Source organism: Anopheles bellator, chromosome 1 (genome assembly GCF_943735745.2).
Source record: "Anopheles bellator chromosome 1, idAnoBellAS_SP24_06.2, whole genome shotgun sequence".
Classification (NCBI taxonomy): Eukaryota; Metazoa; Arthropoda; class Insecta; order Diptera; family Culicidae; genus Anopheles; species Anopheles bellator.
In genome coordinates, this window is record NC_071285.1 from 31,296,080 (window position 1) to 31,311,938 (window position 15,859).

At 46.0% G+C, this 15,859-nt stretch overlaps 2 protein-coding genes across 3 annotated transcripts; both read left to right on the forward strand.

The window, feature by feature from the left end:
• The first annotated feature begins 1,786 nt into the window (after positions 1-1,786).
• LOC131205898 (nucleoporin seh1) lies at positions 1,787-4,360 on the forward strand. 2 transcript variants are annotated; one of them, XM_058198198.1, is made up of 5 exons: positions 1,787-1,896; positions 2,792-3,043; positions 3,135-3,787; positions 3,852-3,997; positions 4,060-4,360. In XM_058198198.1, exons 2-5 carry the CDS (start codon positions 2,801-2,803, stop codon positions 4,227-4,229), a joined length of 1,212 nt encoding a protein of 403 aa, XP_058054181.1. In that variant the 5' UTR covers positions 1,787-1,896; positions 2,792-2,800; the 3' UTR covers positions 4,230-4,360. The 2 variants fall into 2 exon arrangements, with proteins under 2 accessions (XP_058054181.1, XP_058054180.1); XM_058198197.1 differs by lacking the exon at positions 1,787-1,896 and adding an exon at positions 2,337-2,470.
• Positions 4,361-5,431: 1,071 nt separating this feature from the next.
• On the forward strand, positions 5,432-8,953 carry LOC131215427 (PX domain-containing protein kinase-like protein). The gene is made up of 6 exons (XM_058209816.1): positions 5,432-5,768; positions 6,217-6,358; positions 6,921-7,064; positions 7,136-7,993; positions 8,067-8,380; positions 8,498-8,953. The coding sequence occupies exons 1-6, from the start codon at positions 5,664-5,666 to the stop codon at positions 8,951-8,953; spliced, it is 2,019 nt and encodes a 672-aa protein (XP_058065799.1). The 5' UTR covers positions 5,432-5,663.
• Positions 8,954-15,859: the final 6,906 nt, after the last annotated feature.

Consider the following 15,859-nt stretch of genomic DNA (forward strand, 5'->3'; position numbering starts at 1 on the left):
ACCGAAAACTAATGTATGATATACGCAACTTCACCTTCGAGAACTTATCAAAGAAAAACCTTCAATCACACTTGCTGCAAACAACGAAAACTGGTCGGGCTAAACCCTGAACGGACAAAATTTGTGCCAGCTGATTGCCATAACTGGTGATCGCTTTCACCACCTTTGCTTCCCGATAGAAGTGGCCAGTCTTATCGCCTCTGGCAACAACAACAGCTACTCCCCAAGACTAGCTGGGGCGGAACAGGAGGAACTGGTTGGCAGTTCAGAAACACACTGTTACCGGTGGCGTGATTCGTATGACGATGATAACAAGCACTATCATCTTCATTGCCGCGCCATGCACTGCGGCCTGAAACACACGACAACGTGACGTAATACACGATTCGCGAAAGGATAAGATACCGTGGATTAGAACGAGACAATATTACTGATCCGGTATCGTTGTTCCGGCGGAATGGTGGAAGCTGAGCTCAGCAACGTTGACTGAATTAACCGACAATAACCGACAATGTTTTGGCGCAAAGCTTACACTATGGCCGTGTTGTTCCCAGAGCTCACTGTTCGCTCGGGGGTCGCCGTTCTACCTCCTGACCGTGTCTTTCTTGGGGCACCAATGAACTGAAGCCACCAGGTTGGGCCCTTCGGTCTTTCGGCCGTTTAGTCCAATGGTGGTGCGTGTCACCAACACACGTCCGTTAGCAATTGCACCGATTATTTTACAAAGCTGCTTCGGAACAGGGTGACATACTAGTCAAAACGGCTATTATCAAATCAAATCAGAAAAGATAAGATAATGATGATGCACACTTATCATGCAAATGTTGGAAGTGTTTTAATTTTACAAATAATAAAATTCGAACGCACAATTTTGGGTAATCCCATTGAGTCGACCGCGTATCGACCATCGACGACTTAAGGGTTTTCATCAAAGTTTTAAAATATGTTGAAAACATCATAAGTCAACAAATAACGGGTTTTGCAAGCAATAGCACGTTACGGTCGGTCACATAATTGCAATCCAGTAATATTAATAACTTAAACCTATAACTAAATTAAACCTACAAAAAATAGGACAACGTTGCGTTATCACAGTTATCGCACCAATATGCAGAAGCTGCATTTGTAATGGGATAAGCTTGATAACGTTGATAAAACACGAAGTCGAGTGAAAACAATGCCGATGCAAACACTTCAACCATTCCGCGATGATCTACTGGCGCGTCCTGCCGGGAACAAAATGTTTATTTTGGTTTTGTTTACTATGCCGCTCGATTGACCTTGAAAAACACATTCAAACTCGGCGATTCGCTCTCTCTCATGTCAAATGCGTTCCGGTGGGGAGAGAAACGGATGAGTGAATGTGAGAGCATCTCCCGACAGCCGATCGGCCGATCAGTGGTGAGAGTAAGCGAAAACGATGAAGCGTGAAAAGGTGACAGTCAGAAAGAGAGCAATGGATTCGAATGAGAAGTAGAAAGTCGAGACCGTGTTCACTTGACATTCCAAAACCCCAATATCTCTGATAACAGGCACGACAAACGCTTTTCTTGTGTTTAATCATAACTTGTGGCAAACCGTCAAAACCAACTTATCTTGGTTAGTTGTAAAAAAAAACGACCAAATTGCGAAACTTGTGATAGGAAAAGTACACTCGCAATCCGATATTGTGCGCATAAGCAAAGATGCTCCGCTCTGTTCATCTGATGACGCGCCTGCCGGGAATCACACCACCCGTCTCTGATTGGTCGGAAAGGCTGAGCCCATATAAATTGGACAACAATGCCGTCACGAGAGGACCAGCGGTACGAATGGAACGAAACAGAAGCGAAATCGCAAGACGCTCGAAAGAGATGCACCGACTGGAGCCGCTTACGCTTGCCGGATTTTAGCCGGGTACGCTATCATATGGCGACGGCCAGGTGCTGAATCCTTGCGTGTGAATTGCGTGAAATTGGACAGAAATATGTTTCGGCACAAATGAAAATATTATAACGAGGAAACGGCTGCCACTTGCGCACCAAAGGATAAACTCTACGTACACTGTTCCATGTTTCTCGGCACTTCCTGATGTTGGATATCGCGATCAATTGCGAGGGTCCCGCAATTGCGGGTCGGTTGCGAGGCTACGGAAATCGATTTTCTTCTACGGCCCAGCACAAACTTCGGCAACGGTGGTTGCACACTTTGGACAACCCGTGCGTTTTAATACTGCAAAGGTACACTCCGGTTGGCTGGCCACACACGCAGGCTCTGGTGTTCAATTGCTTCCGTCACAACGGCCACATTTTTCTCGTGATCCCGTGGGAGCAGCACTCGAGTCGACGGCCGCACTAGTGGCAGAAATCGGGTTTGTTTTCCTTTTCATGACGTTTCTCGTCGCAAAAGAGAAACGCTGCCTTTCTCAACAGCGTGAGCGAATGAACGCATTTCCCAGTGAGAAAAGCGGCCCTCGAAGAATGAAATGAATGTGAGTTGAAAAATCTCTCGTCCAACAAATCTGTATGTAAGTTTTATCAGCTTTTGTTTAAGGTGATGATTACTATTTTAACTGTGAGAAATTATCGCAAGCTGCTCTTATTATTTAATTTGATTTCTAGTTCCTTTTCCGTCCCAATTTCCTTATTTTCCTTCCTTCTTTGCAATAACATTATCCTCGGTACAGAAAAGAATAATAAATACACGGCAGCCATTGATGTTTTACAGAAAAAATCTTAAACTACAAAACTAACAGCTCATTGAATTGAAAAGAAAATGTTTAAAAATATATTTTGCGCGTCCATTTCTGCAGGTTCTCTACATGCGGCACTCGAAAATGGCAAGCGCGGCAACTGTCATCTGTGAGCGTCAACCTATCAAACAAACCACCGTCAATATCCCGCGAATTGCGATTTTACTGTCCAAAAACATACGCTGCATTACATTAAACAAGATGTTTGATACCCAAATAATCCACACTGAGCACAAGGATGTGATCCATGATGTAGCATACGACTATTACGGGCAACGTATGGCCACGTGCTCCAGTGATCAGTGCGTCAAGGTTTGAGGAGTTTCGTCTTTCTCCCGGCGTACCGGCGTCTGCATTGCATTTTGTGATGTCTGAAATCCGCCGCTTCTTGTTTCTTTCTTAGGTATGGGACCAAAACGAGCAAGGCGTCTGGAGTGTTACTTCGAGTTGGAAATCGCACTCCGGCTCTGTGTGGCGTTTATCGTGGGCACACCCAGAGTTCGGTCAGGTGCTGGCAACCTGCTCCTTCGATCGCACTGTTTCGATTTGGGAAGAAACCGTGGGCGAGAAGACGAACCCCGCGATGCCACCGCAGAAGCGATGGGTCCGCCGAACGAATCTGGTTGACTCTCGGACCAGCGTCACGGATGTCAAGTTTGCCCCGAAAACGCAAGGTCTGATTCTAGCGGCTTGTTCGGCGGATGGTGTGATACGCATTTATGAAGCGCCCGACATCATGAACCTGTCACAGTGGACACTTTCCCACGAGATAAGCGTCAAAATTCCGCTCAGTTGTCTGAGCTGGAATCCCTCGATGTTTCGTCTGCACGCACCAATGATAGCCGCGGGAAGCGATGATTCGTCGCAGAGCACCGGTGGCAAAGTGTTCATTTTCGAGTACAGTGAAAATTCTCGTCGTTGGACAAAGACGGAAACGCTCAATCAAATCATTGAGCCCGTGCATGATATGGCTTTTGCGCCGAACGTAGGCAGAAGTTATCATATTCTAGCCGTAGCCAGCAAGGATGTTCAAATTTTCAACCTCAAGCCAATACTGTAAGTCTATTTTTGGGGTACGCCAATAACACAATAAACTGTTTCCTTAATGTAACGCTTGCAGAGACCCCACTGCCAGCAGCCGGCTTGACGTGCAGCCCGCTGCCCAGTTTGGCGATCATTATTGCACCGTATGGCGTGTAACATGGAACATCACGGGCACAATGTTGGCTTCCACCGGCGACGACGGATGTGTTCGCATGTGGAAAAGTACGTATGGGGGCTGTTGTAGTGAACGATCGATCACCGTGCGTTTTGTACTTTGTTTCCAGTGAACTATTTGAAGAACTGGAGGTGTACCGCTGTATTGAAAGCAGAAAATTCAGAGTCAGCGCCGGAAACGTCGGTAACGCCCTCGCTCAAGTCCAGCATTGTAAACGCCACCGCCAAGTACTACAAAAGAGGAACCATCAGCCACCCAGGGCAAGTGCCTCGGCACTAGTTGTATGATTTGTTTATGATGAAAAATGTGTATAAAAATTCATTTTGCATGATCATCTTCAGAGTCTGATGTGGAATGTGTTCTAACTGCGGCGCCAAACGAAGCGCAAATCAGACCGCAAAAACGTCCTTTCGTTTGCGCTTCGTGCAAAAATATAAAAAAACGAAATGTCAAACGTGTTGTGTTTTTGTTTTTGTGTTTTTGTGTTTTTGGTCCGAGAAAACAGAAATAGAAAAGAAATAAATTGATTTCTGAATATTTTTTCTTTTTTTCGATTTTGTTGTTATAGCAGTGGCAAAGCATTTGCTAATAGTGTTTCCGGTCGGTTTTGCGGTCGGCCGAAAATAAACGTTTTTGACAGAAGCGCAACAGTTTGGCATTAATCTGAAATGCCAAAATCGTTGCGCTACGCTTCGTCTGGCGCTGCAGTAATAAATTCTTCGATACTTCCGTTGCAACTTCGCTAGTTTTAGTTTCGTTCAGTTTCGCTTAAAGTCGAAAAGTTGGTTGCAAACAATCGCTACAGAAATATTGCGTAACACGTAACGTAACAACAATAATTATCTGCTCCTTCGACGGCTTATCATGAAAAAATAAGAGTAAATAAATAACCCTTCCATTAGAATAGCAGTTTTAATTCTGCTTGCCTCTGAAACCGGCTTTTGTTGACGTGTAGTTCTCCTTTCGAATCACTGACCACTAGGCACTGTTTGACGACGGCGACGGAAATGTCAGTTTTTTTCCGTTCCGTCGTTTTGCAGGCGTAGAAGAAAATCAATCAAAAGCTGTGCGTCGGTCGTTCACGGGGCCCGTCCTATACTGTTATCGCGAACGTTGCATTAATAGATTGGCAAACATATTTTTGGTTCTGCCGTCGTTGTCCTGTAATTAGTGCTGTTTAGTTCACTTGTATACTGCGCCCATGCGGTTGGTGCTGTTAGTTTGAGCAACCTTTCTTTGTGCAGCCATTTCTTCCGGAGTTGCAATTTGGGTGACATCACCATGTGCCGATTACCTCCGTTGCAGACAGTCGACAGGGGCCGACAGAAATGTTTGGTTAGAAAAACCACCCGGTTTGCCTTCGTTTAGATGAAAGGATAAAAAGTGCAAGTGCGAGGTTCCGTGGATGCTGTTCCGCTGTTCTTATAAAGAAGAAGTACGGGTCACCAAGAATAGAAAAGAAAGAGAGAAAAGAAAAGAAGCCAAACGGATGTTGTTTTCTTAGCGGTGTGAAGATTCAGTTTATAGCATCATAGTATACCGTGCAGGTGGAAAAGGAGACTGTATATCACCAATTGAAGCTGGATTACACTGCCCGGGTCCCTACGAACTGATTAGACAGGGCAACAATAGCCAAGCAGATTTTTATATCGTTTCTATTTACATTGCGGGGCCGGGGAAAATGTCCGAATCGTGCCCGACCTCATTCCACATATGGCACTGTTCGAGCACACCGGAACCACTCACAAGGTTACCCTAGATGACACCGAATCCTGCTGCTGCACCATCGAAACAGCACAAACTATTGATGGGCATACGGTAAGCAATCCCTGGCACTGAGCATTTTTTTGGTAGAAGCCGGACGATGTGTAATGTGTGTATGTATTATGTATGTATATGTTGAATGTTCATTATTTGAAACTATTGGCCACAATTTTGCGGGCGGATGTCGCTTACCGTTCGGGGAAAGAAAAAAAACTTTCAAAGACAAGGGTTCAAAGTATCGGATGATGACTCGTCACTCTCCCTGAAAAACACACACACAAGTGTGTGCCCTTGCTTCTGTGAAATGATCAGTTTTTCTAGCATTATTATGTGATGTTTTGCCGCCAGAAAAGTATATTTCTTTATTTTCTACTTTTCTTTTTTCGTTTTCTTTCTAACTTTCTCTTTCCGTGCCTTTTGCCAAACCGTACGATTTTCCTTCCATTTCTGTTCTACAAACATCTTCACCGCCATCGCTCGCGGCCGCGTGAACCCTCTGCAGGAGTACGTGTTGAGAGTGCAGCGAGGTCCCGTTCCGGAAAACAGCTGGCGCATTTTGCGGCGATACAATGATTTCGCGTCGCTCAACAAGTGTTTACAAATTTCTGGCATCGATCTGTCGTTCCCGGGCAAGAAGTATATCGGTAAGTGGCGGTTACACACCACCCGTCCCCATCAGGCGACTGGCGATTCGAATGGAAGTGGATTTATTGTGGCGCTGAACCGCCTGGCGCCAACAGTAGAAAACAACCATCACGACGAAGAGAGGGCAGTGAAGCACACGCTGTTTGCGCAGGAGGAAACCGTCAACCAGCTTTCGGATCGATACATGTTTTTTACGCTTCCCGTTCTCCGCTTCTTCCGCACCATCCTTGAGCACGCTCCCTAGGTTGTGATCATATATCTAGTGCGGATACGTTGAGCGTTATGACTTTGCTATCCTATTTTTCGCCACAGCAGGATGTCTTTCAGATGTGTTTTTCCTTGTTGTTCTTGTTGTTCCTTTCTCGCATATATTTTCCCTTGTTTTTTTGTATTGCGCTTGTAGATGATGATCCTGCTGACCGCCCTTGTGCCGTTACCCGTTTTTTGATACCATCACCTTCCCTCCGATTCCTAATCCGTCCAATCTTTCGATCTCTCTTCCGTTCATGTTTTGCAGCATAACTCATGGAAACGTCTGCTCTTCTCTTTGATTTCTCACAGGTAATATGCGCCCGGACTTTATAGCTGATCGATTGAATGCACTACAGGATTATATAAATCAAGTACTAATGAATCCCATTTTGGCATCATCGCTACCTACAAAAAAGTTCATCGACCCGGATAGCTACTCGACGCCGTTCCATGGTAATATGTGTTTTAGTACGGGTTTAAGATTTTGCTAAATATTTTTTTTCCGTATTTAAATTTTGGTGCAGATTTGGCCCTCCAATATGCATCGATGAGTTTGCGCACCGATGGCGTTTACACGCTTGGTCAGTCTCTTGGTCCGATCGGTTGGAGACTGCGCAAGCACTACTTCAAGGTGGTGCACAAACCGCAGGGTAACAAGCATTCACCTGGCCATTCCACCACCAAACACCATCTCATTAAATCAAGCTCCCAATCGCACGGGAAGCAGCATACAACACAGGTTTGCGTCACGACGTCAACCGAGAAGGATTATAACAGCAGCGCACGCGACCAAAGCGGTAGAGACGATTTGATACTGAGCTGGACTGAGTTTGGACCAGATCGATACGTGGACGATAGGGAAATTCATACGGTTCTGAAAAACTATGGCGGTGTCCAACATCCGTACATTGTACCGATCGAACACATCGCATCCAACGATAGCGGGGCGCTCGTAATAAGGAAATTTTACAAGCAAGGCAGCCTGAAAGATACTCTTTGCTCAGCCAGTCCTTGCAATCCGTTCCTATCGAAATATGGTAGCCCGAAAGGCAGAGCACCATTGCCGCTCAAGGAGTTGGCACTGTACGCCCGGCAGATACTGGAAGCAATTCGTTTTCTCCACTCGAAGGGATTAGCCTGTGGACATGTTCACTGTGGCAACGTGATCATCGTCGATGGGGTGGCTAAACTGATGGATGTAGAGAATTTTTTCTTCGGTGTCCCATCCTTCTACCGGCCATTTTTCGTGCAGCACAGTAAGATCAACAGTTGTGAGGCAATCGATGTTTACGGATTCGGTCATCTGTTGTACGAGATGTGCATGGGATATCCGCTGCAGGACTCGTATGCTCGACAAATCGCCGATTGTCCTGAAAGTTTGAGTGGGTAGCGGAGCCTCTAGTGTCCCATTTTGATACTTTTAAATATCCTCTACATTTTTTCAACTCTTCCCAGAATCACTGCTGGAATCGATACTTTCGAGGGACGCGTGCAAATCGGCGCTACCTACATTGGACCAGCTGACTACACATCCGTTCTTCGGCGAGTATGCTGGCCAGTTTAACGAAATATATGCGACCACCATCAGTGTGCAAAAACCGCACCTCAAGTTTTCGAGCTCCGCCAAAGATCAACTGAAGCTGGCGGTACAAAAGACTGAAGCACGGGTACGCGATGAACAACGATCGGTGAAGAACCAGAAACGTTTAGTCCGAGTCCAGGAAATGATGACTTCCGAGGAGGAAAAAAAGAAAATCAAACAGAAAGCCGTGAGTGTGCTAACATTGCTAACAATTCGATTTGAGTAATAGTGAGTTCCCACTGATGGATTTTTGTTTATTTTTGCTATATCCATTTTGTGTCTTTTACCATCGCCTGTGGCATAGAAACACGAACAGAAACAGGCGAAGTTGCGGGCACAAAACTCGCTGCAGCTAAATAATGGACCGCCGGCTGCCTCTTCCGGCATTACGGCCACAGTGCATTTGTCCAGCTCGGTCGGTGTCATCGTTAAGTCGGACAGCACGAACAGTATTACCTCACCGCAGGAAGCTCTAATGTCGCCACCGCCCCACGCGACCGACAGTGGAGGCAGCTGTTCACCACAGCCGCCTCCGTCGGCTCCACCGATTCCCGTGCATCCTTTCTCGTTGCCTCTTGTTGCTGACTCACAACCAGTGGTTCACGGCGCTGCCACGTCGTCGTCAGGTAAGCTAGTGAAGTCAATTTCTGGTGACGATAGTAGCGCTGGTAACGTTAGCAATCGAAGTGCGCTGCTCGATTCGATTTGCAGCTTTAACAAAGGTGGTCTGAAGAAAATTAATCCTAATCGCGAAAAATAAGCAGCGCTTCTCATTACATCGTAAGAGGCCCTCTCATGAAATGCATACTCATTAGAGGTAACGTTTCTAATGAGTAAATAGGCAGAACAGAAGTACAGCAAACATATGCGATGTCTTTTGGAAGGGAGCGTCTTGCCAACACACAGATGAAAACGATTTTTGGACCAATTTTTCATAATACGTAATAGAAAACATAGTGAACGATAGAAACCCAAACGAGGAAACACCTTGTATGAATTGAAGGTAGAGACATGAAAGTAGTATCTGGCTTATTTAATTAATTTTCCGAGAGCTGAAAAGACGAAAGATGGTAGGGATTTTATCGTTGTTGAACACCTTAGCCAATTATTCGTTTTCGTATTCGAAACGTGCTGGGTTTACGTTTTATTTGAAGCACAGCATCCCAAAGAAAAAGAATTTTACTAGGATCAAAGTCGTTGACTCGTTAGTCGTTAACTGACGGATTGTTGTATAATTTTTAAAAATTTACATGGTTTGGCCTTTACATAGTTTTGGTTTGCTCAGTTTTTTTTTGTTAGATTTTCAGACACAATTACTCTATATATATTACAATTTCGCTGCACTATTTTATCTGCTCTAAACGTTTCTAACATACATTTAAGATCATTCTTATTTTCTTATTGCTTCTTCCAACTTATTATAGCTTTAATTAAGAATCCTTTTTTTGATTTTGACCATCGGGGATCAACGACTTCCTTTGCCCATGTTCTAGTCCCGCGGGTTGCCGTCTCGCAACCACCGGCGTCGCGTCATTCGGTGCTTTGCATTGAGTTCGTCGCTTAGCGCGATGCGTTGACCCGACTTTGCTACCGTCGCGCTCGGTCAGTTTCTTCCGTCCCTCTTTGTCGCTTGCGTCTTTGAGAGCGAGTGCGTTGTACTTGGGTGTCAAATGCCTACGCTGCGGTTAGTCGCCTGTATCGACTCACAGTCGATTGTTTGTCGATATGGCTGGAGAACCTTTTGCAAGACTGCAAAGTCAGAGAAATTTGGATGGTATGGGCCCTGCATCACCTTTTGTTTTAGCTTGAGATTATATCTGGGACATATCTCAAGTGGATTGCAGGTCTCTTGCAGGTCAGGTATAATTTTCTTGTACGTAAAGCAGCTGCTACCCAATTGGTTCTGTTTCTAATAATGCCGTGGCCGTTGCCTTTCTTTCTTTTGCAAGGTTCTGTCCGCGTTATAATCCATGCCGCTACATTCGTCTTACTCTCTACCAGTTACAATTTCGACCTTTCCTTTCCAATGTTCCTGGCGGCTTTATATCATTTTATTCGCAATGATCTTCTTCTCATGTATTCCATTTGTTCTTCTCTCATTATAATTTTTTATCTTCACCGTGTTCGTCATCTCTGCTTTGTTTTGCCTGTTTTCCCCCTTTGTGATTTTCCTTCACCTTTATTTGTTGTCACACTGTGTTAGCCTAGTGTCGCTTAATGGGTTGGGACCGGTAATGACTTGAATTACGTTCAATCTTGAAGTTCGACAATTCCCGACGCGGCTTACTTCTATCTCGTTGTAGTTCGTGTCCTTCATATATCCCTTATTCTCTGTATCTTTCTAGCTTCAGTGTTCTATTGGTTCCCCTCTCTGGTTCCTGTTCTACTTCCTCTCCTTGTGGTATTATGCTTCGCAGAGTTCTTTTATCTGTCCTGTGTTCCTTCCCTGCCACGCATTCACTGTCTTTGTTGCAAACCACAAGGTGGTGCAGTGAATGTTGGATTTGAAGGTTAATTTTTTCTTCCCTTTTTCCTTGATCTATCCCTACCATCCATTTGACGACTTTGTTAAAGACTACGATCTGGTGCGTCCTTATGTTGGTTTTTTTTGGGGCGACTTCAATAATACGTAAAAAAATACTAAATAACATCGATACATCGCGTTCCTGTCCCCTTGCCTTGCCAGATAGGCACCTGTTAGGGTGGAAAAACAGGATGTTTCCCGTATCGGGACATATAATTCTATACTTATTCTACGCACATTCACAAGTCGCGGATATAGACGTGAAGACAGTCTCGCCTCCGCTACAAGGAGCTGTCAGTCGGGCGTTATTCCGCTCTTGCTCTACACAGTCGGTTGACGAGGAACAAACGGCTAACGAAGGTAAACAACCTGGTTAACCACAAACAGTTAACAAAGTGTTCGCCAAATGAGTTGTGCAGACGTGTGCGGCCTTCAAGCGTTGCTCCACTCGCCGCGCCTGTTGAAGCTGTTGCGTCACAGCTTGGCAGGCCCGGGTAAATCGTTGCCAGCACTCCGGGTTCCGCAGCATCTCGTTCGCCAGGTTATCCGGCGTGTGCGGCCGTCATCCGCCAGCAATTTCGCTCTCTCTCGCTAGAACCGCGCCAAACACCAAGGAACCGCGAAATCATGAGATGTGACACAACAAACAAAACAAAGCTAAACGCCATGGTAGCAATTGCTTCGATGGAGGGCACAAGTTTGAACGTCTGACAGACAGCATTCTTCCAGGAATCCTGGTATTTTGCTTCGGTGTTCATACACAAGTTTATTACAATCGTCATGGGTCCCATTGACTGTCTTCTGGCAAACTGCAGAGCTGGGCTGTAACTGCACCCGTGCAAGTAGGGAGCATGCACATTTGTCAATCCAAACCGAGTTAACTCCATTGTCTCCTCTGTATCGGCCGTCTTTCTGTACGTGATTCTCGTGTTTCCCACGTTTCCTCGTACTTCAGTCAATCTTGATCTGAATGCCACTATCAACGTGAGGATGGCGGAGGCAGTTCCGGTTTTGCGGCGATCATGCTCAGACTTGGAGTACCTGAATTCACACAATTCCCCAATTGTTCTCATTTCTTCTGCCAGAGACTCCCCATTTATTTTCCAATTTCCAATTTATTGAGTTTGGTGTCCTTCAATTCCTTCTTAATCATCGAATCGAGGAACTCCAAAGGACCGGTACTGTTCGGTTATCGGTTGTTTCGGCAAAAACGAAGAAGACCAAAAAGATAACCAACAAGAGAGAGATCGGGTGTGCTACACACCGGAACAGAACGTTTATCAGAGAATCTAGAAACGACCTTCTGGCAACATTAGCGCGAATCCCTAATTTACTCTAACGCAATTCCTCTATTTAATTCTATTTTGATCTATTTTGACCTTTTCTATCCAATCTATTTTGATTCAGTTGGCTTCAAATACGAAATCTCCTGATATTATTATCTTATTATTTCAAATTGACATGCTGTTACAAATAAAATAGTAACAAATGAAAACGCGGTCGGTTTGGCTACTTTTAACAACGTTTATTCGGTTCGCGGCGGTTCGGAGTAATCGGTTCGCGGTGGTTCGGGAATATAAACTATAGATGGTTAAAAAGAAGAACCGTGTCGTCCTGCGGTTCGTAATGGAAAGAATCACTCGCTGGATCGCTAGTGACAGTCGGCTGTGGTGATCCGATGGCACTCACTTCAGATAAGTGTTCGCCCTAGCGCGGGCGAGTGCGAGCTGCCGGATCCCTTCGCCTGCCACAGCGGACTGTCACCTGCTTCGCCCGACGTCGGCCGTTGCAGCATTCGCAACACATGCCGTGGGCTAATATAATTTTGATTGGCCCCGGTGTCTATTAAAAATTTTAATTTAATTTATTAATTAAAAATTTTTAATTAATAATATGGGATGAAGTTACTCATTCGCCTATCTGGAATCCTGCAGCCATATGAAAATTTAGGTCATCTGTTGCAATTTCTTGATCTCCATTGTCCTGATGCGGCTCAGGCTGTTAAGGTTCATAATACTCCTCATAAGAGGGATCGTTACCGTACTCCTCCTCAGCACCTTCCTGATAGTTTATCGCTCTCTGCGGTTTGTTTATAAGCGTACCACGCGAGCTGGAGCCGCCTTCGGCTGTCATAGAGCTTGGTGGCATGAGGGCTTGGATTCTACGGATGCATGTAAGAAAGGGAGAACAAATACCAACAAAAGGCTTTGTTCCCTCTATCGAATCGAACATGCGACCGCTCTGGTCGACTGCTACTTTGCGACTCTCTTTTGCGCCTTGTGCGCGTCAAACAGAACTGTCAGTTCTGTTTGCCCCTATGAAAATGCTCCTATCAATGCTCCACCTCACATGCAGTGTAATCCTTTCTTTGGTCTAAAAGTGACAGGCAAACCGTACCGGGCGGGAATACATTTGGGTGAAATAGAGCCGGATCAAATTTGCACAAGGAGGAGACCTCCATGTCCCTCCTAATTTGCATAAGGAGGATCGGATAATCGGCTTTGAAAATCATCAATAGTTTGTAAACACCTCCTTCCCATGGTGTGTTTTTTTGCCTGGGATAGCACATTCCCATTCCAGTACATTCAAACTTCCATCGTTATTCTTCACTGGTTTAGCTATGAATCCAAATGGAGGGTTACACCGCCGAGCTTTACGTTCCTCCATCAAACGTGTAATTGCAAATGCAGACACTATATTATAGAAGTTTTGAGTTATCTTGTCTTGTCTAAAGTCCGACGATAACTGTTTATTTTTCTGTCTTTTGTTCCCATCGTCAGCACTGTCGTGGCCTGACGATGGGTGTCGGGCATCGCGCGTTCTTTGTCGGGCCGTTGACGCTGCCGTCCTGGCCGTTGTTGCAGGTACTTTTCCTACTTCAAGGGAGACGGTCTTGGAGTCGGCTAGGTATCCGGACTATGGTGGACCAAAGAGGTATCCTCCAGAGCGGACCTAGAGACTCCTAGTAATCATTCAACCAAGGAGTAAGATCGGAGTGTCTGTCTTTATTGAATTCGTCTTTATATATGCTTTACAGAATCTATGGGCTGTCAGTAAGGGCTACAAGAAAGAAAGAGACGACTGGAGAACCAATTACCGGACTGCATGGTCAGAGGAATTTGGATGGTATTGGCCCTGCGCGATGGTGCAATTTGACACTCTCGCGTTCGAGTGTAACTGGGGCATTGCCTACACGGAAGGTGACGGTAGCTATTGCGGGTGACGATAGAATTGCAGAATTGCAGTTTATGCATATTGAATGCGAAGCACCTTTTGAGGGTAGGTTCTTTGTTATGGTTCTCAAACATGTGGTCGCAAGCATATGACACCGTCGCTGCGGGAGTTGCCGACGCTGCCGTCTTGGTCGCTCTGCGGGTTAACCCGGTACGGTAACGTTCGGTAACTTAGGTTCGAAGTTGGTGCCGGATTCATTTGGACTGTTCCGGGGAGTCTGGAATACGGTTGCCTTCTGTGACTCCGTCTCTGGTACTGGTGTGAGCGAGCTGCGAGTGTCGTCAAGATGCCATGGATTGATGTCCATCAAGACTCGATGTCTTGGCGATCTTGAGCTGATGTGCGGTTGTAGTCGTATGCGGTTTTTTCAAATGTTCGGACTTGGTTGACATGGCGTTTCACATGTCTCCCTTTGCACACGATCTCGTAGTGGAGGTCACCGAGACGATTGTATATAGTTCGCGGGATCCATTTGTCCATTCTGTGTTCCATTTGTCCATTCTGTGTCCATTGTGTTCTGCTACTTTTCGTCGTAAGTTCCCTTCGCCTCTTTTCACTCTGGTCGCCGTCATGCAACTGCCCTCTTTCTTTTGTGCGCTCCCGTTAGCTGTCACCTATCGTCGCCCCGGTGGCAATTCTACTGCTATGGGAATTCTATCTATCTTAACCCTAGTGAAAACTTCACCACCGTTCTCACATTTATTCCTATTAAAATGTGATGCCTGGCGTCGGCGTAGGACTCTACCGGGACTCCTCTTAAATGTGGGTAGACGGCCTGTAGTGCGGGTACGTCCAGTGACTGCCTTGGCAATTCCAGCGCCTTCACTGTCCTGACCCCGGTTATCAGGATCTCTTTCCGGTCTTCATGGATACCACTGATGTGTAGGCTGACGTTTCGGGACTCATTTTCAGCGCGCTCAGTCCCGCTTATCCATCGTAGAAGCAATGAACTACCCAGTGAACAATTTTGAGTTCCCCGGCGTTTTCTCAGTATGGAGCATCGAGTCGCCAACGAGTCGCCAACGAGTCGCATTCGAGTCGCTGGAGTATTTCGTTCACGTAGGCTTCCATACTGAGAAGGGCTAGTTACTCGATGGCAGACTTTGGCGACTCGATTTTTTTTCCCGAACCTGCCCCTTGTCTCCCTCTCTCCTGTGTGTCCCCTCTCTTTCTTCGTTTTCTTTCTCCCAATTCCCCCTAGCCAAAATAACACAGTTGGTTCGATTTCGAAGCGTATATTTTCTCTCTTTTTTCGGTTCGCGTACACTCTTCACACTTCACTATAGCGGTCGTAGCAATTTGGTGCGTCGACAATATCACTTGTTGACGCCGTAGACACGTTGAAAAATGTTTTGCATCCTAGTTGAACATCTGAAACGAGCAAAGCGAAAACATTTCAACATTATTTGATTGTCACTGAATACTGTCCACTAAACTTACCTGGATTATTTCTATCAGGATCACACGCGATGGAACGAAGAACACTTGCACTTATTGACTTGGAGCAAAATCGACTGCCCGTTCTCTCTCGGACTTATAATTTTTACTCGATCTCGCTGTCTCTTTTTTTGTATTTCTCTTCCTTTCGCTCGTCTGTTCGTCTTCGCGTTCGCATGGCCCCTCGGCTCTGAAACCCTACCCTCCCTGTAAATGAAACCACCAAGCTAGCGCGTGAAACTCCCCCTCTCCCTCCTTTCCTCCCCTTCCCTCCGGTGCTACCTACGAGCTCGCCCCGATGAGCCGGCCCGCTCGTTGCAGTGAACGTCGCGCTCGCCCTCTCTCCTCCTCGTCGCAGGCAGAGGGGCGTTCGATCTCACTCGCCTCAGCCTTCCTCCGCCGCGTCGCAGGCAGAGGGGGTGGCTCGGGCTCTCAAAATTGTTCACTGGGTAGTAGTGTAGCGCCCCACTC